The 25,466-nt window shown below is 20.8% G+C and overlaps 1 protein-coding gene across 2 annotated transcripts; it reads left to right on the top strand.

The window, feature by feature from the left end:
- The first annotated feature begins 20 nt into the window (after positions 1 to 20).
- On the top strand, positions 21 to 23,096 carry LOC122498773 (ubiquitin carboxyl-terminal hydrolase 8-like). Of its 2 annotated transcripts, none has more exons than XM_043606683.1 (12): positions 21 to 155; positions 619 to 935; positions 4,153 to 4,490; positions 4,565 to 5,420; positions 5,516 to 5,670; positions 9,300 to 9,438; positions 9,530 to 9,688; positions 14,636 to 14,872; positions 15,072 to 15,176; positions 17,438 to 17,647; positions 17,773 to 18,125; positions 21,569 to 23,096. In XM_043606683.1, the coding sequence occupies exons 2-12, from the start codon at positions 669 to 671 to the stop codon at positions 21,690 to 21,692; spliced, it is 2,943 nt and encodes a 980-aa protein (XP_043462618.1). In that variant the 5' UTR covers positions 21 to 155; positions 619 to 668; the 3' UTR covers positions 21,693 to 23,096. The 2 variants fall into 2 exon arrangements, with proteins under 2 accessions (XP_043462618.1, XP_043462619.1); XM_043606684.1 differs by having other exon boundaries at positions 609 to 935.
- The last annotated feature ends 2,370 nt before the right edge of the window (positions 23,097 to 25,466 follow it).

The following is a 25,466-nucleotide window of genomic DNA, read 5'->3' as shown; positions in this document are numbered from 1 at the left end:
TCCATCTTTCATCAGTTTCGAAAAACATTCCATCAAAATTTGTACAGAAGATTAAATTTCTCTCTTTGGATCTAAAATTCAGAGATAAAAAGCTAATTAAAGAATATACTTCGATTCTAAAATTCTACGTAAAAGTTAATTCTTTTCAATAAATGGTAAGTTTAAATTATCAATTATTTTTCTTGTACAATATGTACAATTGGATTGTTGTATTGGGATAATGGTTTCAGTGTCCAATACACTTCAAGTCCTTGGAATAATATTTTTAACGCTAAATATTTTATCGCTTTTCACTTGTATTCACACTTAATAAAATTCTAAAAGTAAATTATTTATGTATTGAATAACAATCTCGGAAATAAGTAAAATAATTCAACTTTGTTGCAAAGCATTGCAAAGTTATAATGTTAATTGTACAATACCATGTAAAGTGCAATCAATAACCTTCAAATATTCTACATTAAAAGTTTTTATTCTTGAATTATTGTAATTTCTTTGTAATAAATAATTAGCTCGAATTCAGTAAATCTGTAAAATTTTATAAATTTATCATTAAAAATTTTCTATAAGCCTTCGAGTTGAAAATTAAACAAACTAAAAATTTCAAGTTTTTTACAGATTAAATAGAGAGTAAAAAAGAAGGTTACCTGAAATATTCTTTGAACATTATGGCTAATACAAAGAGTGCAAATCGTATTCAATCAATACAAGATCTCAATAAAAAATCACAGGTGAATCTTAGTGGTTTCACACTTAAAAATTTGTTTAGCAAATTAAACTCAGTACGTGATCAAGGAAAAGAAGCATTAAAATCTCATAAAGAAGAAGAGGCATACATTTATTTTCGACGATGGCAAAATTGTGTTGAGCATATAAAAAACTCTGAGAATAGAAGTGGCAAAAGAATATATTCTCTTCTAGTATCCGAAAAAGAGGTAATTTTAGAAAAAGTTTACTAAAAATTTCCAAGTAGCAAAATTAAAAAAATAGGGTTGCCACAAATCAGGGAAAATAGAATGAATTGGTTAGGAAAAAGTCAAGGATTTTTATTAAAAGTACTGGAAAAAAATTAAATTTTTAGAATTTATAAGAAAATTATGAATTTTTGTTGTCTTTTTTGTTTGCCTCATAAACTATGAAACTACCAAGAATTCTAATACAAAACCTTCAAAATTTGTTTCTATTTCTAACAAGAATGCATTTTTTAATATTATTTAATTATTTCAAAAGTTTTAACGCAATTATCTTTATAAATAACAAAATTCCTCACTGAAATTCAATTATTTTAAGGGATTTTAACAAAATTCTTTCCAAAATTCAATTCTTTTCATAATAAATATATGAATATTCATCGCAAGAATTCAATTATTGTCAAAAGTAGTAAAATTCTTCGTAGAAATTCAATTATTCTCAAAAATTTTAACGAATATCTCGTCAAGAATTGAATTATTTTTATAAATATAGCAAAAGTTTTTACCAAAAATTCAATTATTTTCAAAAATTTAAATAAAATTCTTTGCAAAATTTTAATTATTTTCAAAAGTTTTTTTTGCAATTCAATGACTTTCAATATTTACTAATTTCATTAAAAATTTATCAAAAAATTTAATAATTGAAAAAAATTTTTCATACAATTCTACGAAAACATTCAATTATTTTCATAAATAATAAAATTTCATTTACGAATTCAATTATTTTCATCGCATAATTTCAAATATTTTTTATACAAATTTTAAATAAATTTCTCGAAAAATGCAATTATTCTTAAAAGTTTTATTAAAACTCGACGAAAGAATTCAATTTTAAGAAACATTCAATTATTCAATAAAATAATAAAATTCGTTGAAATAATCCAATTAATTATAATAAATAACTTTTAATTCGTCGCAGAAAATCAATTATTTTCAAAACATTTTAAGTAATTCTGCAAAAGAATTCAATTGTGTTGATAAACAATACAAAATTCTTCCCATAAAATCAATTATTTTAAGGAATTTTAATAAAATTCTTTTTTAAAATTTAATTATTTTGATAAATATCAAAATTCATTTCAAGAATTCAATTCTTTTGAAAAATAATAAAATACTTAACAGAAATTAAATTATTTTTAAATTTTTTACAAAATTTTGGTCAAGAATTAAGTTATTTTTTTAAATTAGTAGTGAAATTCTTCTCAAGAAGTCAATTATTTTAAAAAATTTTAATAAAATTCTTCACATGAATGCAATTATTTTAATTAATTATTATTTAAATTCTTCTCATGAATTCAATTATTTTTAAAAATTTTAATAAAATTCTTCAAAAGTTTTCAATTATTTTCAAAAATTATGATAAAGTTCTTTAATTCAATAAATTTTAGTAAAATTTTAATTAAATTCCTCAAAAGAAATCAAATACTTTCAAAAATTGTTAATGCAATTCTTCGTAAAAATTCAATCAAGAAACATTCAACTATTCAATAAATTATTTATTTTTGTATTTAACTAAATAAATTTGACAATTTTTTAATAAAAATTTATTTCAAAATGAATTTTGTTTAAAATTTAAGATAATAATTTAATATTAAAAGCATTATAGCATGAATTTACAGAAATAATTAAATTTTGTAAACGTTTGAGATTAAAATCTTTGAAAATTTGAATTTTTCATACTTTCAACGGATAAATTTGTGGAATTAATTTTTTTGAAAAGATTTAATTGAAGTTTTTTTTGAAACTAGGTATTTCAAGATTTTAGTTTCTAAAATATATTTAATTAAAGAATTTCCGAATAATCAAAATTTTGTAAAACTGAATTGTGAACAGATGGATTTGAAAATTGTCAAAGAACTTTTTCAAAAATTATTAAAAATAATTGATTTAATGAAGAATTTCAGTTAATAATTCTAGAAAATAATAATTGAATTGTAATGATGAAAATAATTTTAAATAGAATTAGTCAGGGATTTTTATTGGAAAAAATTTAATTTGAACGATACATAATTAGTTTTATTTAGTTTTTTAATATGTATTTAATTAATTATTAAAAATCATGGATTTATAGAAGAATTATGTTCAAAAATTCAAAAAAAATTCTCGTCAAAATTTCAATTATCTTTAAAAATAATAAAATTCTTCTCCAAAATTAAATTATTTTCATAAATAATAAAAATTTCACACGAATTCAACTATTTACAAATTTTTTATAATTTTTTTCGCAATAATTCAGTTATTTTCATAAATAATAAATTTTTTTACAAAGAGTTTACAGAAATAAAATTCTTTATGAGAATTCAATTTGGAGAAACATTCATTTATTCAATAAAATTTTTTCATTTTTGTATTTAAATAATTGAATTCTCGTAGAATTTTCTAATAAAAATTGATTTTAAAATGAATTTCAGTTCAAATTTTAGATAATAATTGAATTTTAAAAGCATTGTAGCGTGAATTTTTAGAATTAATTGTATTTTGAAAAAGTTTAATTGAATTTTTTTTAAAATTATTTTAAGATTTGTTTTTCTAAATATTTAATTGAATAATTTCCGAATAATGAAAATTTCGTAAAATTGAATTTTAAACAAATGGATTTGAAAAATCTCTAGAAACTTTTGCAAAAGTTATTTAAAAGTAATTGAAGAATTTTAATAAAATTTTTGAAATTAATTACATTTTCCGAAGAATTTACTTAAAATTGTATTAAAAATAATTGAAATCTTGCAACGAATTTTATTTCATTTCTATTAAAATAATTGAAATCCTGTGAAAAATCTAATTATGTATGAAAATAATTAAATTCTTGTAACGAATTTTAAATAATTGAATTCTTTTGAGAAATATTATTAAAATAGTAGATTTTGAAAACATTTGAATTTCAACGAAGAATGAAATTTCTTTTTCATTATTTGTGAAATGTAACTGAATTCTTAAATAATTTAAATCCTGGGAAAAATTTTATTACTTATGATAATAGTTGAATTCTTACAACGAATTTTATTAAATTTTTAAAAATAATTTCATTGATGTGAAAAATTGTATATTACTTATAAAAATAATTGAATTCTTGCGAAGAGTTTTTTCTGGAAATCAGAAAAAAGTCAGGGAAAAAAAATTAATTTTTTGTGGCAACCCTGAAAAAATTCAAGTTAATTAACAAATTAATTTATTTCTCTAGGTGGATGAAATAAAAAATGAACTACAAAAACTAAATGAATTTTTAACATCACGAATTAATAAAGCGAAAACTCTGAATAGTGAACTTGGTAATACGAACGCAAAGTCTTCTTTAATCAACTCTTATGCTGACGATCCATTGTCTTTACCTGAAATACCACCCGAGGATCCAGTCGTTGAAGATTCAGAAGAAATAACGTGCATGCAACTTTATCAACTATTAAAATCGTCAGACAATAAAATTCTTCTCATTGATGTTAGACCACAAAATGATTTCACCAATTCTCATATTCAAAATGAAAAATGTATAAATATTCCTTCGGAAGAAATTAAAAAGGGGTACGTAATTTGAATTTATTCTTATTTTTTTTTAGAAAACAGGGAAAATTTAAATAATCCAACTTCTATTTTAGGATTCTGTGCAAACATTTTGAAAATCTATTCAAAGATAAAGAATCAAAAAAATTATTCGAAAATCGTAAATCTTCCGATATTGTTGTCCTATTGGATTGGTATTCCACTGAAGAATTTTTAAAAGATAATGGCCGTTTAAATGCAATGAAGGATTTATTGCAAAATTGGGATCCCGGCGCAAAGTACAAGAGAATATCAACTTTACAAGGTGGATATAACGAGTGGCTCACTCGTTATCCACAATTTGTAACAAATCACGACGTAAAACCTCCCGATGTTGAAGAGAATGCACTGAATGAAATTTTAGAAAATTTTGAATTCCCATCGATAGACGACGATATTCTCAGTGTGTACAAGTCAAATAAAAAAGATAATTTAGTGGATAAGAAACAATTGAGAAAGAGTCAAGTTAATAATCATATTAATAGCGATGAAAATGTCATTCAGCCAATGAATAAAACCCACGATTCAGGAAATAAATGGAGATCCTCAGAATCGTTGCACGATCAAAAGTCAATAAATTCGTTTCGAATTGAAAATGGAATAAGTGATAAAGTAAATTTTAAGAAAAAGGATATTCAAGCAAATATTCTCAATACCAAAGTAATTGATATTCCAAAACCAATGTTTGATCGAAGCAATAAACCTTCTTCATCATTGCAACAAAATACACAATCAAAAGTTCATTCGTTAATGGAAAGTCTTTATGTCGTGAAGAAAAATTACGAGGAATTGGATAATGTTATTTTGCAATTGGAAGAGAAATGGCTTCAAAGTAAACTTCTCAATGATAATCAACTTACAAAAACGATTTCTGATAAATTATTTTTACAAAAGGATGAATTAAAAAATCTGGTAAATTTTTTTACTTTCGTTTAATAATATTGATTTGTTGTTTCAAGTTTGACAAAAAAACTATTTTTGTCTAATAAATACATTTTTCTGCTTAGGACGAAAAACGCATTAAACTTGAAAATGAGCTTAAGTCCTTGAACTATTCAAAAGAAGATGCTCTAAAAATTGTAAATCAACAATTACAATCGCGGTTTTTAATAAATGAACAAAATCAAATATCAATCTCGTCTGAACGAAAGAAGATTCATGAGTAAGTTTTATATGTTTTCTTTAAAGGATTATTTACACTAACGGCAGCAATTGTGCGATTCCTACTTTTTTGATGACTATTAAATAACTTAAAACTTAAAAAAAATTATATTTAAAATTTATTTCCATTTTATTTTCAAAAGAATAGGCTTCGCACTCAGCTACTAAAACCTATTATTTACTACTTTTTTTAAGTTCTGCTACTATTTGGCTACTTTTTTTTAGATTTTAGCCACTAAAAGCTACTATTTCTGTTGTTTTTTTTGAGAATTTTCACTTCTTTAAATTCCCTAATACTAGAAATCAAAAAACTATTCTCAAAAATTTTAATCAAATTCTTTAAAACTCTTCTTTTTTTAAAAATTATTTTCAAAAAATATTCAAAATTCAATTATTTTCATAAATAATAAAATTTTTCACAGCAATTCAATTAATTAAGAATAGCATTTTCGAAAAAATCAATTAGTTGACAACATTTTTATACAATTCTTCACAATAATTTAAATACTTTCAATAAAAATAATATTTTTCATGAAAATTTAATTTTTTACAAAAAAATTTTGATAAAATTCTAAGTAAAAATTCAATTATTTTCATTAATAATCAAACTCATCGAAGAATTTCAATTATTTTTCATACTATTTTAAATTAATTAATTGAAAAATTCAATTATTTTCGCAAAAAAAGCTTTCCACAAGAATTCAATTATTTAAAATAAAATTTCCATAATATTTATTATATTTCGAAAAACTGAATTATTTAAAAGAATATTTACAAAATTCTTATAAAGAATTAAATTATTTTCAAAAATAACAAAATTTTTCAGAGAAATTCAATTCTTTTCAAAAATAACAAAATTTTTCAGAGAAATTCAATTCTTTTTAAACAGTTTAATAAAATTTTTCGTAATAATTCAATTATTTTCGTAAATAATAAAATTCTTCTCAGGAATTCATTTATTTTTGAGAATTTTAATAAAATTCTCAGCAACTATTCAATTATTTTCATAAACAATAAAATTGATCGCAGGAATTCAATTACTTGAAACACAATTTTACAGGAACTGCTAAAAAGTTCCTTTCCAAAAATTCAATTCGTTGAAAAAATCAATTATTTAAAAAAATGTTTTTTAAAATTCTTTGGAAGAATTTAATTATTTAGAAAAATATTAGAATTCTTCACAGGAATTCAATTATTTTCAAATATTTTTATAAAATTGTTCGAAAGAAATCAATTATTTTAAATACAATTTTAATATTTTAATTCAATTTTTTAAAAATAATTAAATTATTCTTTTAGATTTTAATAAAATTCTTCCTAAGAATTCAATCATCAACATAAATAATTATTCTTCGAAAGAATTCAATTATGTCGTTAAATAACAAAATTATTTTTGAAATTTAATTATTTTGATGCATTTTAATAAAATTCTTTGGAGAATTCAATTATTTTCATAAATAATCAAATTCATCGCGGGAATTCAATTACTTTAAACACAATTTTACAGGAATTGCTCAAAAATTCCTTTCCAAAAATTCAATTCCTCAAAAATATCAGTTATTTTAAAAAAATTTGTTTTTTTTAAATTCTTTGGAACAATTCAATTATTTACAAAAATATTAGAATTTTTCACAGGAATTCAATTATTTTAAAATATTTTAATAAAATTGTTCGAAAGAAATCAATTATTTTAAATACAATTTTAATTAAATTTTTTTGAAATAATACAATTATTCTTTCAGATTTTAATAAAATTCTTCCTAAGAATTCAATTACCTTCATAAATAATTCTTGGAAAAAATTCAATTATGTCGATCAATAACAAAATTATTCTTGAAAATTTAATTATTTTGAGGCATTTTAATAAAATTCTTTGGAAAATTCAATTATTTTTATAAATAACAATATTCATCACGAAAATTCAATTATTTTTAAATGTAATAAATTTTTTCTTGGAAATTCAATTTTTTTAAAAAATTCTAATAAAATCGTTCCCAAGAATTCAATTATTGTTAAAGAATATAATTGAATTCTTTCTAAAATTTAATTATTTTTAAAAACTTTTCACAATTCAATGATTTTCAATATCTACTATTTTCATAAAATTTCCAAACAGAATTCAATTATTTAAAAAATTTTTTATAAAAATCTTCGTAAGATGAATAATTAAAATTTCTTTGGAAATCAATTATTTAAATTATAATTTGCATAAAATTTGTCGAAAGAAATCAATTATTTAAATATTTTTATAAAATTCTTCGCAAGAATTCAATTATTTTTGTAAATAATTTTAAATTCTTTCACGAATTATAAAATTCGTTGCAGGAATTCAAATTATTAGCAGGATAAGAAGGAAGTGAATATTTTTGATGAAAATTAGGAAAAAGTGAGGAAAATAAAATATAGGATGGAATTTTTGTCAGTTTTGTAAAGTGTCTAAAACGAATTTTTTTGGTCCTCAAGTTTAATTACAAGAATTTACAAGAATTTATCTAATTTCTTCAAAAAATGCAAGTCTCGAAAGTTGAATGAAAAAAGGATCAAAATTATAATTTAATTCAATACTTTATTCGAAGTTAATTTTTTTTTTTTTTTTTTTTTGAAATAACGCATTTTACAAATCCTTTTTTAGCATCTTGGTAGCGATAATAATTTTTTGAATTTTCTTGATACAACTTTAATGACTTTCTCTTTGTAAAGGAATGCACGTAAATAAATTCTTGTAAAAAAATCTCAATTCTACAAAAATTACGATTCAAATGAGCCTATGAACTTTAAGAAACTTTAATTTTTTCAGAAGGTATAAAGAAATTAGTCAAAACACTAAAAATGAGATTTTTGTTAAAAATGTCTGATTGAAAAATGAACTTTTTTTTCCCTAAAGGTCTCATTTTTTCAGAATTTTGCCAGTCTTTTGAAAATAAAAAGAAAAAAATTTTAGTTATATTTTTAAGTTTAAAGTTATTTAATAGTCATAAAAAAAGAAGGAGTCTCACAATTACTGCCAGTAGTTTATTTACATTTTTCTGTTTTTTATATAATATTAATCAGTGATCATAAACAATCCTATTTTTTTTACACTAAATCTGTGTATTTATTTACTTTGATTGTTATAAATTTATTTTTGATATTTGGTTAAAAAATTATCTATAGTTGAAAATTTAACAATTTTTAAAATTAATTTTGATTTCTAAAAGCAAAGTTGATAAAAACTGGAAGTATAATTTAAACCGATTATTTTAATATACTATTTAAAAAATTTCTTGTTTCTATTTTTTTCAATAATCAAAATGCAATAACTTTTCAGAAAAATTTTTATTTTTAATAAACCTTGGTAAATATTTTATTCTGTTGTTGATAGAAAAATTAAATTTTGTTTTTACAATTTTTTACACCCACTATGTCTATTTTGAATTTCTCATAATTTTGTTGTGATGAATTTGAGAATTGACGCAGAAATACAATATATGGTTTTACGAAATTGTTTTGATAAATTTTTGATTAAGAACATTGATTCTAAATGACATAGAGAAGTTGGTTAGCAGTTTAGAAAGAATTAAATGAATGTGAAGATTAAACGAAAATAATTATAATGTTGGATACCTTTTATTTAATACTCTATTTATACAGATCCTTTAAGCAGAAACGAGAACAAAAACATTCCTTGTCGCAAATTGACGAAAGTGATATTTTAAAGGAACCATTAAAAGATACTTCTTCAACAAATGCCAGTCTTACACGATCATACTCTAGTCCAAATCTTGTCCAGGTAAATAATACACAAAAAAACACTTAATAACGATAATTATATTAATTATTTCAAAAAAAAAATTGTTGATCTATTTGTCTTTAATTTCAAGATGGAGGATCAAAAAGTGCCAGAAATAGATAGAACCTCTAAGCCAAGTATAGCAACGAAGGAGAACCGTATTACAAATGTAAATAATAATATTAAGCGATCATCAATGAATTTAAAGGATCGAGAAGATAGAATGGAACCTGTCTATCGAGGGGAGAGAGTAAGTATTCCAATGATTCATATTCACTTACAAATTTTTGACAAAAGTAATTTTTTCAAAGTAAATTTTTTGTTTATAATTTTTTAAATTATTATTATTTATTATTAAACAAATCTTCTTCTATATTAATAATCGTTGCTGTATGTTTTTTTGTTTCCTAACTTTTGAAACAATTTTCCTTTTTAAATGTTTTCAATTTTAAAATTATTTTACTGAAAATCATTGAATTCTTGCAAAGTATTTATCAAAAAAAATTGAATTCATTTCCAGAACTTTATTAACATTTTTTTCAATAATTGAATCTTTCGAGAAAATATAATTAAAGTTGTATTGAAAATAATTTGATTCTTATCAAGATTTTTATTAAAATTATTTAAAATAATTGAATTGTTTCGAAGAATTTTTTATCAGAATTGTTGAAAATAATGGAATTCAATTATTTTTATATAAACAATAAAATTCTTATCGGGATTTTCCTTATTTTTAATACAATTTTAATTGATTTCTTCGAAAATTTCAATTATTTTTAAAAATCTTGTAAAAATTCTCCGCGAAAATTAAATTATTTTAAAAAATAATTCAATTTTGCACAGAAGTTCAATTTTCTAAAAACCTTTTAACGAAACTCAATTCAACAATTCAATTATTTTCATAAATAATGAAATATTCGCTGGAATTCAATTATTTTAAACACTTAACATTTTAATTGAATTTTAGGGAAAATTAAATTATTTTTAAATTCTTCGTAAGAATTCAATTATATCAATAAATAGTAAATTTTTTCCAGGAATTCATTTATTTTAAACACAATTTTCGTAAAATTCTTTGCAAAAATTTAATTATTTGCAGAAATAATAAATTTTTTTGCAGGGATTCAATTATTTAAAAAACTTTTAATAAAATTTTATTCAAGAATTCAATTATTTTCATAAATAATGAAATTTTCGATGTACTGAAAATCATTGAATTCTTGTAAAGAATTTATAAAAAAAATTTTAATGTAGGTAATTGAATTCATTTCAACAATTTTATCAACATTTTTTTCAAATGATTGAATTCTTTCGAGAAAATGTAATTAAAATTGTATTGAAAATAATTTAATTCTTGGAAAGATTTTTATTAAAATTCTTTAAAATAATAATTGAATTGTTTTGAAGAATTTATTTCAATTTTCTTGAAAATAATAGTTTTTTTTAATAATTTTTACTGAAAATTTTGAAAATAATTGAATTTTATGGTGAATTTCTTTTAAATATTTAAAATAATTGTGTTTATTATTAATTGTAATTAACAATTTTCCTATTAAAAATTAAAATTATTCATAGAAAATTAAATTTTTTTAAAACAATTTTATTAGTTTTTGTAAATAATTACATTTTTTTTTTATAAATTTCATTAAATTTCGTACAAATAATTTAATTTTTTAAAGCAATTTTAATTGAAAATTTCGAAAATAATTGAAATTTGCAAAGAATTTTAATAAAAAAACTCTTGAGAACAATTATTGAATTGTTTAGAAAAATTTTATTACAATTTTTAAAAATAATTGAACCTGTTGGAGTAATTTTATTAAAATTATCTTGAATTGAATTTTTTCCTAGAAATTTTATTAAAATTGTATTAAAAATAATTGATTTTCTCAGAAGAATTTTATTATTTACAAAAATAATTGAAAATTCTTGCCAAGAATTTTACAATTTTTAAAAATATTTGAATTGTTTCGAAGAATTTTTTATCAGAATTGTTGGAAATAATTGAATTTTTATGAAAATTCTTGAAAATAATTGAATTCAATTAATATTTTTAAAATTAATTGTATTTTTTCGAGAAATTTAATGAAAATGTATTGAAAATAATTGAATTCCTCTGAAACATTTTATTATTAATTTATATGAAAATAATTGAATTCCTTTATAGAATTTTATTATTTATGAAAATATTTGCAATTCTTGCGAAGAATTTTCTTATTTATGAAAATAATTGAATTCATGCGGAGAATTTTACAATTCATAAAAATAATTGAATTGTTTCGAAGAATTTTTAAAAATAATTGTATTCTTTTGAGACATTTTATTAAAATTGTATTAAAAATAATTGAATTGCTCCTAAAAGAATTTTATTATTTATGAGAATAATGAAATTCTTGCGAAAAATTTTATTAAAATTTTTGAATAATAATAAACAAGAATATTTAATATTATGTACTTAATAAGTGAATTTCTTTCTCTACAGTAGAGATTTTTTTATTTATATTGAGTTTTTAAATTTACAAAAAATAATGTTTCCCAATAAAAATAAGAGTTTGTAAATGTTTGTTTATCACTTTTGAACCTATGTAGATAAAAATGAAAATTAAAACGTATAAAAAATGTTTTCGAATAAAGTAAATAAACTAAAAATGAAAATATCTTTAAGAGTAATTTTTAACTAATTCATGTCAATGATATTTAGATAGTCATTTAATAGGTTTTTTTTTATCAATTCTTTAACGCATTATCTAAAACTCAATTGGTGGCATTCACTATCGTATCGAATTTTATAGTTTCCTACGCAATTTGAACTTAAAAACCCATAGCATTGTTTAACAAGATTTTAGTATTTAACAAAATTTAGTTAACAAATCGTGAATTAACAATGAAACATTAATACTCAAACACGCGACTACTTTCAGTCTCTGACGTGAGTTGTTAATAGCATTAAAAGATTAAAAATTCTGTCATCTTTGAAGTTATCGTGTGGAATATAAACAAAATATATTAATAATTTTCATTAAAAAAATTCATCATTTCTATTTACAAAAATTTTTTTAATAATAATAAAATTTTCTGAAATTAAATTCTAGATGAGAAATTATATTTTTAGTGATAGCTTTAATGATACTATATATGAGAACTTATAGAAATCAGATTAACTTGTAGCTTGTAGCGTTATAAATTCCAAAATGTTGGCAAATAAATTCAAAAACTTTATCACAAATCAGAATCCGCGCTGATAATAATATATACGTAGATACATTTTCACGTGACATTACGTTTAATATGAGATAATTTTCTTATCACGTGTCAGTTGCCTGGCAGCTCTCCATTCTTGCAATTCGGATATCAATTTCAAAATTTTAATTGACAAATAAAAAAAAACAAATGAAATAAATCCAACTTCCTAGTTTCTTATCAAATTTTGAACTTTCTAAATATCTAAACTTTCGTTTATTTATTTATTTTTTTTTGAATTATTTTTTTTTTTGTAAATTATGGTGCAAATCAAAATCTTCAGTGTAGTGGACAAAAGTAATCCTGTGAGTATATAAATATCAGCTACTGTTAAGAATTTTAACACTTGACTAAGGAAGTGCTGATAAGAAAAAAGTTTTGAATAATGTGCAGAGAAAAATTATTATGAAGTCCAATACTAATCGCTATGAGTGAAATATATTAAAAATGGGATTGGTTATAACTAACATGTTAATGAAGAAGAGAATTTTGAACTAGACAAAATAATTTCAGAATATAACTTAGGTTTGGAAACTGTTCTTTAATTCAAGCCTCGTCCAGTGAAACTCAACTTTATTTAGTTGTTCTAATTTTAGAGACTAAAAACATTTTTTTTTTTAATAAAGAGAACAATTATTAATAATGAAAATAAGAAATATTGTGGAAAATTGTGCAATGAATCTCTGAAGATATAAAATCTAGTGTTCAATGTATACTGTATTGTTGCTTGACCTTGTGTGTTATCTATTGATGAAGCAGACAGTATTTTTCATCATTCATTAAAAGTCAGATAATAAAGCATCTTCAGGTATCTAGTATATTGAGATAAAAAATTATTTTTCTTTAATTTCAATCATTTTTAAAAATATGAATTTCTGCAATTAAAATTCTGTCAATTTTCGAAATTATAAAGCTTGTGAAAAAAATTAATTTTTATAATATAGAAAAAATTATTTTTTAAATAAAAATTCTTGAAATTCAATCAATTATTTTCGAGATTATAAATCATGTGAAAAAAATTAATTTTTAAAATAGAAAATCAGAGTTAATATTTGATATAAAGAATTATTAATTATTAATTCAACTCTTAAACTGAAACAATTCGGTAAAAAGGTGGGAAATGGAAAAAATTGACTATAGTTAGAAAATTTTTGTGTGAAAATGAGGCAGTTTTTCTTAGCAAATTGCATCTAATAGAAAAACATCTGCACATGTCTGCGGAAATACTGTTTACTTGCTAGGTTTCTCAATCCAATTAATTCTAGTGGCCACTATACTAACTTCCAGCTGAGTATTCATACCATTTCACACACTGAACTGCTCATCAACAATAATCTAATGAATTTTTCATATTTCTTATACGAAATAGTGTTTGACACATGTCATCGTGAAAAGTGCAACAAAGATGAATTCCACAGTGAAAAAAAAATAATTCAATTGTTTCACCTAATTAGCAAATTATGATAATAATTAATTCGAGAATAACACTTTTAAAAGTTTTGTCACAGGGTTTTTGTAGTGTTTTTTTTTTAAATTTAAATAAATAAATTCATTTGAGTATTTTGAAATGGTTTATATTAAAAAGAAATTGATTCCACGGCATATTATCAGCTATTTCAGAAAGGTAATAAATCAAAAATTTTTTTCAACTGAAAACAGTGTTTTTTTTAAGGAAATATTGAATTTTGGGTATTTGATATTTTAGTAAAAAGATATATTTAATGAACTTAGCTCTATTTTTCATTATTTCATAGATTATTTTTTGTTTTTCAAGATAAATTCATTTTACTCTTTTTGAATGTCGTTAAAAAAATATGTGACTATTTTCAGAAATTAATTTTTTCATTTTATCCAAAGAAATTAATTAAAAACTCAATATACCTACAACTATAAAAAAAAATATGAATCATATTTGATTTTAAGTAAATTTGGAATTAAAATTTTTTGTTTTTTTCAGCATCCAGGAATCACAGGACTGAAAAATTTGGGAAACTCGTGTTATATGAATAGTATAATTCAGTGTTTGAGTAATACGGCAAATTTAGCAAAGTACTTTAATGACAATTCGTATGTAGAAGATCTTAATAATAGTAATGAAAATGGAACTCAAGCTCAAGTGACTGAAGAAGTTGCTCATGTAATAAAAGCTCTTTGGCGTGGTCAATATAAAAGTATATCGCCACGTGATTTAAAGGTATTATTTTCATTAAATATTTTTTCTTTTCACATGTCTTCTACTTAACTTCCAAATTATTTATTGAAGTAGAAATACATTTGTATTCATTATCACATGAATTTTTTTTTTAGGTAAAAATTTATAAAATTAATTATAAAACTAATGGTTCTTTTTCATAGTTAGTTACTACTTTTTAAAAAAAATTATTATTTACTAGGTTGTCATTGGACAATATAGGCTACAATTCGAAAGTTATGAGCAACAGGATTCTCACGAATTTTTAACATTTTTACTGGAGTGGATGCATAATGATTTAAAAAGGGTAAGTATACGACAATTTCGTGTAAATTTTTACAAGAATATTCAAGTTATATTTCATATGAAAAGTTTTTCACTTTATTTTGAAATAAATAGGCTTCGTACTCATCTTCTAAAATTAAATTTACTACGTTTTTTACGATTTACTACTATTCGCATTCTTTTTTTTTAGATTTTTGAGACTAAAAGCTACTTTTTTTTATTTTTGAGAATTTGCAAAATTCTAATAAAATTCTTTGCAAACATTAAATTATTTTCATAAATTTATTATTTTGTTATTATATTTATTATTTTTGAAAATTTGAACTACTTTGAATTCGCTAATAGTTGGAATAAAAAAATTATTCTCATAAATTCTACCTAATAAAATTCTTATAGAAGCTATAATTCAAAAATTTTTAATAAAATTCTTAGAAGCAATTCTAAAATTTTTAATAAAATATTCTTTGCAAACATTCAATTATTTTCATAAATTTATTATTTATGAAAATAATTGAATGTTTGCAAAGAATTTTAAAATTAAAAAAAAATTTTTTTTTATTTATTATTTATGAAAATAATTGAATGTTTGTAAAGAATTTAATAAAAAATTAAAAAAAAAATTTTTTAATTTATTATAATATATGAAAATAATTGAATATTTGCAAAGAATTTTATTAAAAAATTTTGAATAGCTTCTAAGAATTTATTAGAATTTTTGAGAATAATTTTTTTATTTAAACGAATAAAGCGAAATTTAAACGAAGCGAATTTAAACTAGTGCAAATTCTCAAAAATAGAAAAAAGTAGCTGTTAGTGTCAGAAATCTAAAAAAAAAATTATCCAAATAATAGCGAATTGTAAAAAAGTAGTAAATTGTGGGTTTATCTTCACAAGAATTCAATTATTTAAAACAATTTTCATTAAATTTATCGAAAAAATCAATTATTTTCAAACAAATAAAACTCATCGTAGGATTTCAATAATTTTTAATGCAATTTTTAATAAATTCCTCAAAAAATACAATTATTCTTGAAAACTGTGATAAAATTCTTGAAAAGAATTCTATTATTTAAGAAAATTTTGATATAATTATTTGATTATTGAAATTTAATAATTACTTTCAATGCTTTTCTTATTAAATTTCTTAAAAGAATTTAATTATTTTAAAAAGCTTTAATGAAATTCTTCGTTCCATTTCAATTATTTTCAAAAAAATTTAACAAAATTCTTCGTAAGAATTCAATTATATTTATAAATATTAAAAATTCTTTGCTAGAATTTAATTATATTTATAAATATTAAAAATTCTTCTCAGGAATTCAATTATTTTTAAAAATTTTAATGAAATTCATTGTAAAAATTCAATTCTTTTCATAACTAATAAAACTCATCGCAGGATTTCAATAATTTTTAATCCAATTTTAAATAAATTTCTCAATAAAAAATGTAATAATTCTTAAAAACTAATAAAATTCTTGAAAAGAATTCAATTGTTTGAGCAAATTTTGTTATAATTTGATTATTAAAATTAAAAAATTATTTTCAATACTTTTCTAATTAAATTACATGAAAGAATTTAATTATTTTAAAAAACTTTAATGAAATTCTTCGTAACAATTCAATTATTTTCAAAAAAATTTAATAAAATTCTTCGTAGAAATTCGAGAAAATTTTAAAATTTGTCAAACTTCAATTATTTTTATCATCTTCTATTTTAATAAAATTTCCCAAAAGAATTCAATTGTTTAATTAATTTAATTTCAATTATTTCTATAAACTTAAATTTAAATAAATTATTTGAAAAGTGAAATTATTTTTAAAAATTTTGTTAAAATTCTTCAAAAGAAATCAATTACTTTAAAAAATTTTGATATAATTCTTTGTAAGAATTCAATTTTAAGAAATATTCAATTATTCAGTAAATATTTGTTTTTAAATAATTGAATTCTCGTTGAACTTTCTAATAAGAATTGATTTAATTGAATTTCAATTAAAATTTTAGATACAGTAATTGAATTTTTGGAAATAATTAAACTTCAAAAGATTTAAAATTGAAATCTTTGAAAATTTTAATTGTTGTAAAACTTTAATAATATTGAAATTTTTATTTTTAAAGAAAATGATTAAAGTTTTGAAGAATTTTATTTAAAAATTAAATTCCCGTGTAAAAATAAATACAAAGTCTAAATAAATAAATAAATGATGAAATATAATATTTTAAATTTATATTATATTTATATTAATATTTCAATTGACATTAATTAAATGTATTTTTCGTTTCAGAAAGATAAAGTTATAGTTAACGATCTTTTGACATCTGCCGAGAAAGAATGGATTAAAGCAATGAATGGACAAAAATCAATGATTTCTCGTTTATTCTTTGGCCAATACAGATCAACAATAACCTGTGCCACGTGTGGAAAAAATAGTGTAATTTACGAGACGTTTAATAATTTAACAATGTCTTTACCACCCACGAAGTGTACGTTGGACGTGAGTATTATTTTTTTCTATTATAAAAATGAAGAATTAATTTAGTAAAAAAAATATTCAAGTTAATTTATTAATTTATAATTTATAAATAATAATTTTGAATTTAATTTTCCATTAACTCGTAGGACTGTGTGAAGAAATACGTCAGCGGACAGAGAGTTTTCGGTTGGAAATGTCCGCATTGCAAAGTTGAAAGAGAGGCGACGAAAAAATTTGACTTTATTAAATTAGCGCCAATTGTTGTTATACATTTAAATCGTTTTGGAGAAAGTGACGGTTGGTTAGAGAAGAGAAATACACAAGTTGATTTTCCATTGACGGATTTCAATTTAAGACCTTATGTTGTTAATGATACAAACACGAATATTAACACCAATAATTTAGGATATAATTACAGTCTGTATGCTATGTCTAATCATTATGGGACCATGGAAGGAGGACATTATACTGCGTACTGTAAAAGTGCCCCTCAAAACAAGTGAGTATTTTTGTTTACTTATTAACTAGAACACTTATAAAATCAACATAAAATTACATTTATTCTTCAAAATAGAATAAAAATTACGTTTTTGCCAAACACGTGTTACACAAAGCACTATTATGCAATACAGACTTATTATGATCACTTTAACTTTTTGTCACGCTGATTACGAATCTTCAAAGAAAAATGCCCTTTAAACGTTGAGTTTTTGAGAAAATTAGTGTTAAAAATGAAAAAATCGTATTTTTGACAATCTATGATTTTGAATGAAATATAAAAAATAAGAGATGCTAAAATCTCGTTCTTGAGTTCAAATAAAAACTTGAATCGAGGACAATAATTTCCTTGAGGAAGAATTCAAAGTCAATTAGAAATCATTTTTTCTTTTGCATTCAATTTGGTTTTTCTAACACCATATGTATAACCTCAGCAATGTGAAACAAATGATAAACAAATGAATATTTTACCATTTGAATTTAAAAAAATTTTATATAATTTTCCGGTTATTTGTAAATGTAATTTATCAATTTATGAAATTAAAACAGTTTATTGTAAATTTAAGACTATTTGTGTTATAAGACTTGAAGTAATTATTTGATGATATTAAAAGTTAAATTTTTAATAATTATATGTATATGGATTAAATAAGTATTTACGTAACGCAAAAATGAAATGGAGAAGTTAGGAAAAATTTAAGATTCTTATACGGATTCAGGATAAAACATATATTTAAAAATTATAATTTTTGAAACTCGTGAAATGACCGAAATGACTAAGATTCAATTGCATTTTCGAAATACTTTATTTTATATTTATATTTATATTTTATATTATTTTATATTTATAGTACAATTTCTGTTTTTTTTAGAAATTCCACCACTGTAAATTCGCTAATACTAGAAATTAAAAAACTTTCTCAAACATTATAATCGAATTTTTTAAAACGATTCAATTATTTTCAAAAAATAATCGAAATTCAATTATTTTCAATATATAGTTTCAAAAAATTTGCCAAAAGAATTCAATTATTTAAAAAAAAAATGATATAAAATTCATCCAAAATTCAATTATTTTCATAAATAATAAAATTTCCAGAGGAATTTAATTAATTTAGAATAGCATTTTCAAAAAAATTTCGAAAAAATCAATTATTTAACAAAATTTTTATACAATTCTTCACAATAATTTAATTATTTTCACAAACAAAGTTTTCCACAAGAATTCAATTATTTAAAATAAAATTTTCATAATATTTATTATATTTCGAAAAAATTAATTATTTAAAACAATGTTTATAAAATTTTTATAAAGAATTCAATTATTTTCAAAAATAACAAAATTTTCCGCAGAAATTCAATTCTATTTAAACATTTTAATAAAATTTTTCGCAATAATTTAATTATTTTCATAAATAATAAAATTCTTCTCAGGAATTCAATTATGTTTGAGAATTTTAATACAATTCTCAGCAACTATTCAATTACTTTAAACACAATTTTACAGGAATTGCTCAAAAATTCAATTCCTCGAAAAAATCAATTATTTAAAAAAGTGTTTTTTTAAATTCTTGGAAAAAATTCAATTATGTCGATAAATTAAAAAATTATTCTTGAAAATTCTATTATTTTGAGGAATCTTAATAAAATTCTTTGCAAAATTTAAATAATATTTTCATAAATAACAATATTCATCACAAGAATTCAATTATTTTTAAATGTAATAAATTTCTTCTTGGAAATTCAATTATTTAAAAAAATTCTAATAAAATAGTTCGCAAGAATTCAATTATTTTAATAACTAATAAAATGCTTTTTAGGAATTCAATTATTTTGAAAAAATTTAATAAAATATCACACAGACATTCAATTATTGTCAAAAATTTTAATAGAATACTTTGTAAAATTTAATTATTTTTTAAAAACTTTTCGTAATTCAATGATTTACAATACCTACTATTTTCATAAAATTTTCAAACAGAATTCCATTATTTAAAAATTTTTTTGTAAAAATCTTCGTAAGAATTCAATTCTTTTCATAACTAATAAAAATTTCTCATGAATTCAATTATTTAGATTAGAATTTGCATAAAATTAGTCGAAAGAAATCAATTATTTAAAAACTTTTTTTATAAAACTCTTCGCAAGAATTGAATTATTTTTACAAATATATTAAAATTTTTTCATGAAAAATAAAATTCGTTGCAGGAATTTAATTTATTAGCAGAATAAGAAAGAAGTAAATATTATTGGTGAAAATTAGGAAAAAGTCAGGAAAATAAAATAAAGAATGGAATTTTTGTCAGTTTTGTGAAGTTTGTAAAACTAGTTTTTTTGATCCTCAAGTTTAATTTTTCGGTAGCTACTTTTTTACTACTCTTTTTAGTTTGAAAGCTACTTTTTGCTACTTTTTAAAAATTAATTATCGAGTGTGAAGTCTGCATAACTCAAATTGTATTTCCAAAATTTTATTTTCAAATCATTTATTAATTCACTTGATGTGAGTCTATATTTTAAAATTAACAAAAATAGTTCTAGAAAATTAAATAAATAAGTAATTTGAAAATTATATAACATGTTTTTAAATTCAAATGCTGAAACATTCATTTGTTTATCACTTATTTTGAAATGCTGAGGTTATACAAGGTGTTAGAAAAATATGAAAAATGACAAAATGCGACAAAGTGAATTTCTTATATATATGAAAAATTCTAAACTTTGAAAGTTATGTGAAGTTTAGTATTTTTTTAATCAAAGAACGTTAATTAAATTTGAATACAACTATATTATATTTCATATAACTTTTTTTCAAAGTTTATAGTATTTTCTGTATCAAAATTTTGCTTTTTCGCATTTTCCCTCTAAACCTGCTAAATACTTTAAAAAATTATTTAGAAGAAATTATCACTTTTTTCGTGATATAAACCCCTATAATAATAATCAAATTTTACCTAATACTTTACTTATGGTTAAAAAAAATTTTCTCAAATATACAATAGAAAAAAAATTTTTTTAAATAATATGAATTATGTAAAATATTAAGTTTGAAAAATAATCTTTTGAATATTTTAAAACACGTTATCTCCTATTTTTTTTAAACATATTTCAAAATAAAACTTAAATATTCTAATGAATTCACTGTAAAGATTATAAAATGGACAATTCAGGAGAATTTGAGAAATTAACTTATTTTTACAAATTTTTGTCAAAGGTAAAAGTACACTTTTTTTTTTATTTTTGTAAGTTTCGAAATTTTTCTTCTAAAACCACTAATAATAAATAAAGTTCAGTTTTATTAATTAAATAGTAGAAATAATGATTTAAAAATTGCCTTACATTTGGCAATAATTTATGACGAGGGTCGTTTTCAAATAATATAATAATATAATATAAATATTTTTTTTTTAAGTGTAAATAGAATATAAAATATTTTTTTCTTTCAAGGTGGTATAAATATGATGATCACACTGTTGCCGAAGTCTCATCGAATCAAGTGAAGTCACAAAATTCCAGTGCATATTTATTATTCTACACGTCGTTACAAACTGGACTTCTTTCGTACATTTAGGAAGAACTATCGCTCTCGGAAAATGTCCAAGAGAAGCGAAGTACTCTCAGTTATCTCTACCTGATAGAGAGAAAGTTAAGAGGCACTTTTAATGTTTACTTTTTCAAATAAAAGAAAAAAAAAGAAAAATACAGAGACAGTTTGAAAGTGGAAATAGAAGAACAGTGTGATAGTATTATTTATACGCTTGTACACATTGTTACACTAATTCCAGACAATGAACTATTATTATATTATATTTCATTTATAAACATTGAATGAATCTTCAAATTTACGATGAGTCTTATTGTAATTTATTCTGTGTGTTGGAAGGTAGAAAATCGATAATCATTATATCTATCAATTTATTCCTTCTATTTATAACAATCGTTTTTTTTAAATTATTTATATACCTTCTGTACGGTGTTTTTATTCAAGGAATACGTTTATAGTTGATCTAACAGTATTTATTATTTTGAGAATTTTCTTCTGCTTTTTGTGCGTATATTTTTTATTGAATTTATTTTCTGATGCAAAGTTACAATTGTTTTTCATGATTTCTGTATGGGGCCGAATAGTAAATATTATTTATGTAATTACTGTCAAGAATTAGTGTTATAATGTACAGCAAATATGTAAGTTACTATCGGATTTCATGTAAAGCTTTACAATATTTAATAACAATAATAATAGTCTAATCAGTATAATTATAGTAAAAACTTTTAATGAAAAGAAAATAAATTTTTTTTTTGACACTTGATATTGATGTTTACAAAAATTGCGTGCCTATTGTATATTGTACATAAATTTCGCGTATTTTCCCTTAATATAAATTTACATATATTACGAAAATTGCTTCTTTTTTGCACGTGAGGAAAATAATTGAGAAATTAGAGGAAAAAAGTAAGAATTTACATTTTAATCCGATAGATTTTAAAAATAGCTTTTAGGCAAATGTATTAATATTATCAATGTTGCTTCGAGCAATCTGTAAATATGTAAATATGTACCAAAAAATGACAAGTATTTATACCTGTCTACTTTTAATTTAAGAGAGCTTTTACGTATCAGTGGAGTTTGACAAATTCTTACGATTTTTCTATGTATTAGAAAAATATAGGAAGATGTGTTAAATTAATAATAATTTCAATAACTCCCTGCCGTGAACATATAGATAAATATCTGCTTCATTGTGCATTGAGTGGTGGTAAAATTTATTTCTGCTTTCTTCTTATATTTTTTAGGAGACAAAGAAAAATTGAATTATACATATACATAATAATAACATATTAATGAAAAATTGAGCATTTTTAAATTTAGTCATATCACAGGAAATTTTATATCTTTCTAAAATTCAAAAAGCACACTACTCGTGTACACTCTGCTTATTTAATATGTAATAAAAAATCATTTTTGAAATATTAATTTACTTGTTTTAATTGTATACTATACTTTTTTTTAAATAAAATTCGCAACTTTAAAAATAATAGAACTTAAAAATTTTTTATTCAAATTTTTTTTTATAAAAATAAAATATGAATTGGAATATATAGTTTTAATATTATTATAATTATAATAATCATACATTCTGACATAGGGAATTCAGGGGGAAAAGTCAGAAATTTTTATTAAAAGTACTGAAAAAAATTAAATTTTTAGAATTCATAAGAAAATTCTGAATTTTTGTGTCTTTTATGTTTGACTTATAAACTATAAAATTACTACGAATTCATAATATTTATTATATTTCGAATAACTGAATTATTTAAAAGAATATTTATAAAATTCTCATGCAGAATTCAATTATTTTCAAAAATAACCAAATTTTTTAGAGAAGTTCAATTCTTTTCAAACAGTTTAATAAAATTTTTCGTAATACTTTAATTATTTTTATAAATAATAAAATTCTTCTCAGAAATTCAATTATATTTCAAAATTCTAGTAAAATTCTTCTCAGGAATTCAATTATTTTTGAAAATTTTAGTAAAATTCATTGCAACTAATCTTTTAGATTTTAATAAAATTCTTAGCAATTATTCAATTATTTTCCTAAATAATAAAATTGATCGCAGGATTTCAATTATTTTAAACACAATTTTACAGGAATTGCTAAAAAATTCCTTTCCATCAATCGTCGAAAAAATCAATTAGGTATTTAAAAAAAAATTTTTTTTAATTCTTTGGAAGAATTTAATTATTTACAAAAATATTAGAATTTTTCACAGGAATTTACAATTTTCATAAATAAATTAACTTCAAACGGTTACAATTTGAAATTTTATAAAATTTCAATGTTGAATGAATTTAATTAGAAATTTTAATGAACTTAGAATTTTTGAAAAATTCAAATAATTCAAAACCTTCTAAAATTAGTTAAATTTGTCAATATATATTTATTTAATTAATTATTAAAAATAATGGATTTATAGAAGAATTTTGGTTAAAAACACAAAAAAAAAATTGAATTTTGAAGAAGTTACAAATGATTGCAGAAATTCAATATTACTTTCAAAAGTTATAAAATTCTTATCACAAAATTCAATTATTTTCAAAAATTGCAATAAAATTCTTGTCAAAATTTCAATTATTTTCAAAAATTTTCCTCATTTCAATGATTTTCAATATCTACTATTTTAATAAAATTACCCAAAAGAATTCAATTATTTAAAAACAATTTTAATAAAACTGTACGGAAACATTTAATTATTTTCTTAAATAATAAAAATTTCACAGGAATTCAAATATTTATAAATTTTTTTATAATTTTCTTCGCAATAATTCAAATATTTTCAGAAATAATAAAATACTCATCGCAGAATTCCAATTATTTTTAATATAATTTTAATCAAATTCCTTGAAAAATGTAACTATTCTAAAAATTTTAATTAAAATTTGTCAGAAGAATTCAATTATTTAAATGTTTCATAAAATTGTTTTTATAGTAAATTTTTGAGAGCAATTCGTCAAAAAATGTTTTCATCCTTTTTGAATTTTTATTTTTCTTAAAAATTAGTCGATTTTAAAATCTGTGCGTAATTTTGTAGAAAATGTGTTTTTGAAGCCACAAAGAAATTATCAAACAAAAAAATTGATTTTTATAATTTTTTAAGCATTTTTTTGAAAGAAAACTTTATTTTTATGCTGAAAATGCTAAAAAATACAATTGTTATTCAATTTTTTATTTGAAAATTTATTTGTTTATTTTTCTAAATTATTTTATATCATAATTTTTATATATTAAAAATAAAAAATATAAGAAAATTATGATTCTCAAAAAATTACTTTAATAGAAAAATTTTACGTGGAATTGCCCAAATAATCATAATATTATGCATATGGCTATAATAATTACAATATAATAATAAAAATAAAAAAAATTTAATATTTAAAATTAATATACGTAACTTACGTGCCTTACGTAAGACTATACGTATCATACGTATGATAGCGCAAAGGCACGTAAAACAAATCATGGACGGGGTGCTACCCTCTGTACCAAAAACATAAGTTCGAATGCTCATTATGCCGAATTTACAATTTAGAAATGACCAGATGCGCGAATCCTCAATAACCTAAATTGTATATTGAATGAAATTCAAAAGTAGGGAATAATCATTTGATATATTCTGCATATGGAGAATATTATTTTAAACTAATTCTTTTTTTCCACAATTTGAAATTATTGCAATTTTTATTTTTGGAATTTCCACTTTACCTACATTTTAATAGATCGAAACGTAAAATATCAGAATTGACATTTAATTGAAATATGATGGAGAATAAATATATATTCAC

Source organism: Leptopilina heterotoma, unplaced genomic scaffold (assembly GCF_015476425.1).
Source record: "Leptopilina heterotoma isolate Lh14 unplaced genomic scaffold, ASM1547642v1 Lhet_16, whole genome shotgun sequence".
Lineage (NCBI taxonomy): Eukaryota > Metazoa > Arthropoda > Insecta > Hymenoptera > Figitidae > Leptopilina > Leptopilina heterotoma.
The sequence above is the reverse complement of the archived record's forward strand: the minus strand, read 5'-3'. Positions and strand labels throughout refer to the sequence as shown.

What these genes read in the sequence shown, in the direction of transcription:
- LOC122498773 (XM_043606683.1), top strand. Translation starts at nt 669, where the DNA reads ATGGCTAATACAAAGAGTGCAAATCGTATTCAATCAATACAAGATCTC. An exon ending in CTAGTCCAAATCTTGTCCAG is followed by an intron (nt 9,439 to 9,529) that starts GTAAATAATACA and finishes TTTAATTTCAAG; the next exon opens with ATGGAGGATCAAAAAGTGCC. An exon ending in CCACGAAGTGTACGTTGGAC is followed by an intron (nt 17,648 to 17,772) that starts GTGAGTATTATT and finishes ATTAACTCGTAG; the next exon opens with GACTGTGTGAAGAAATACGT.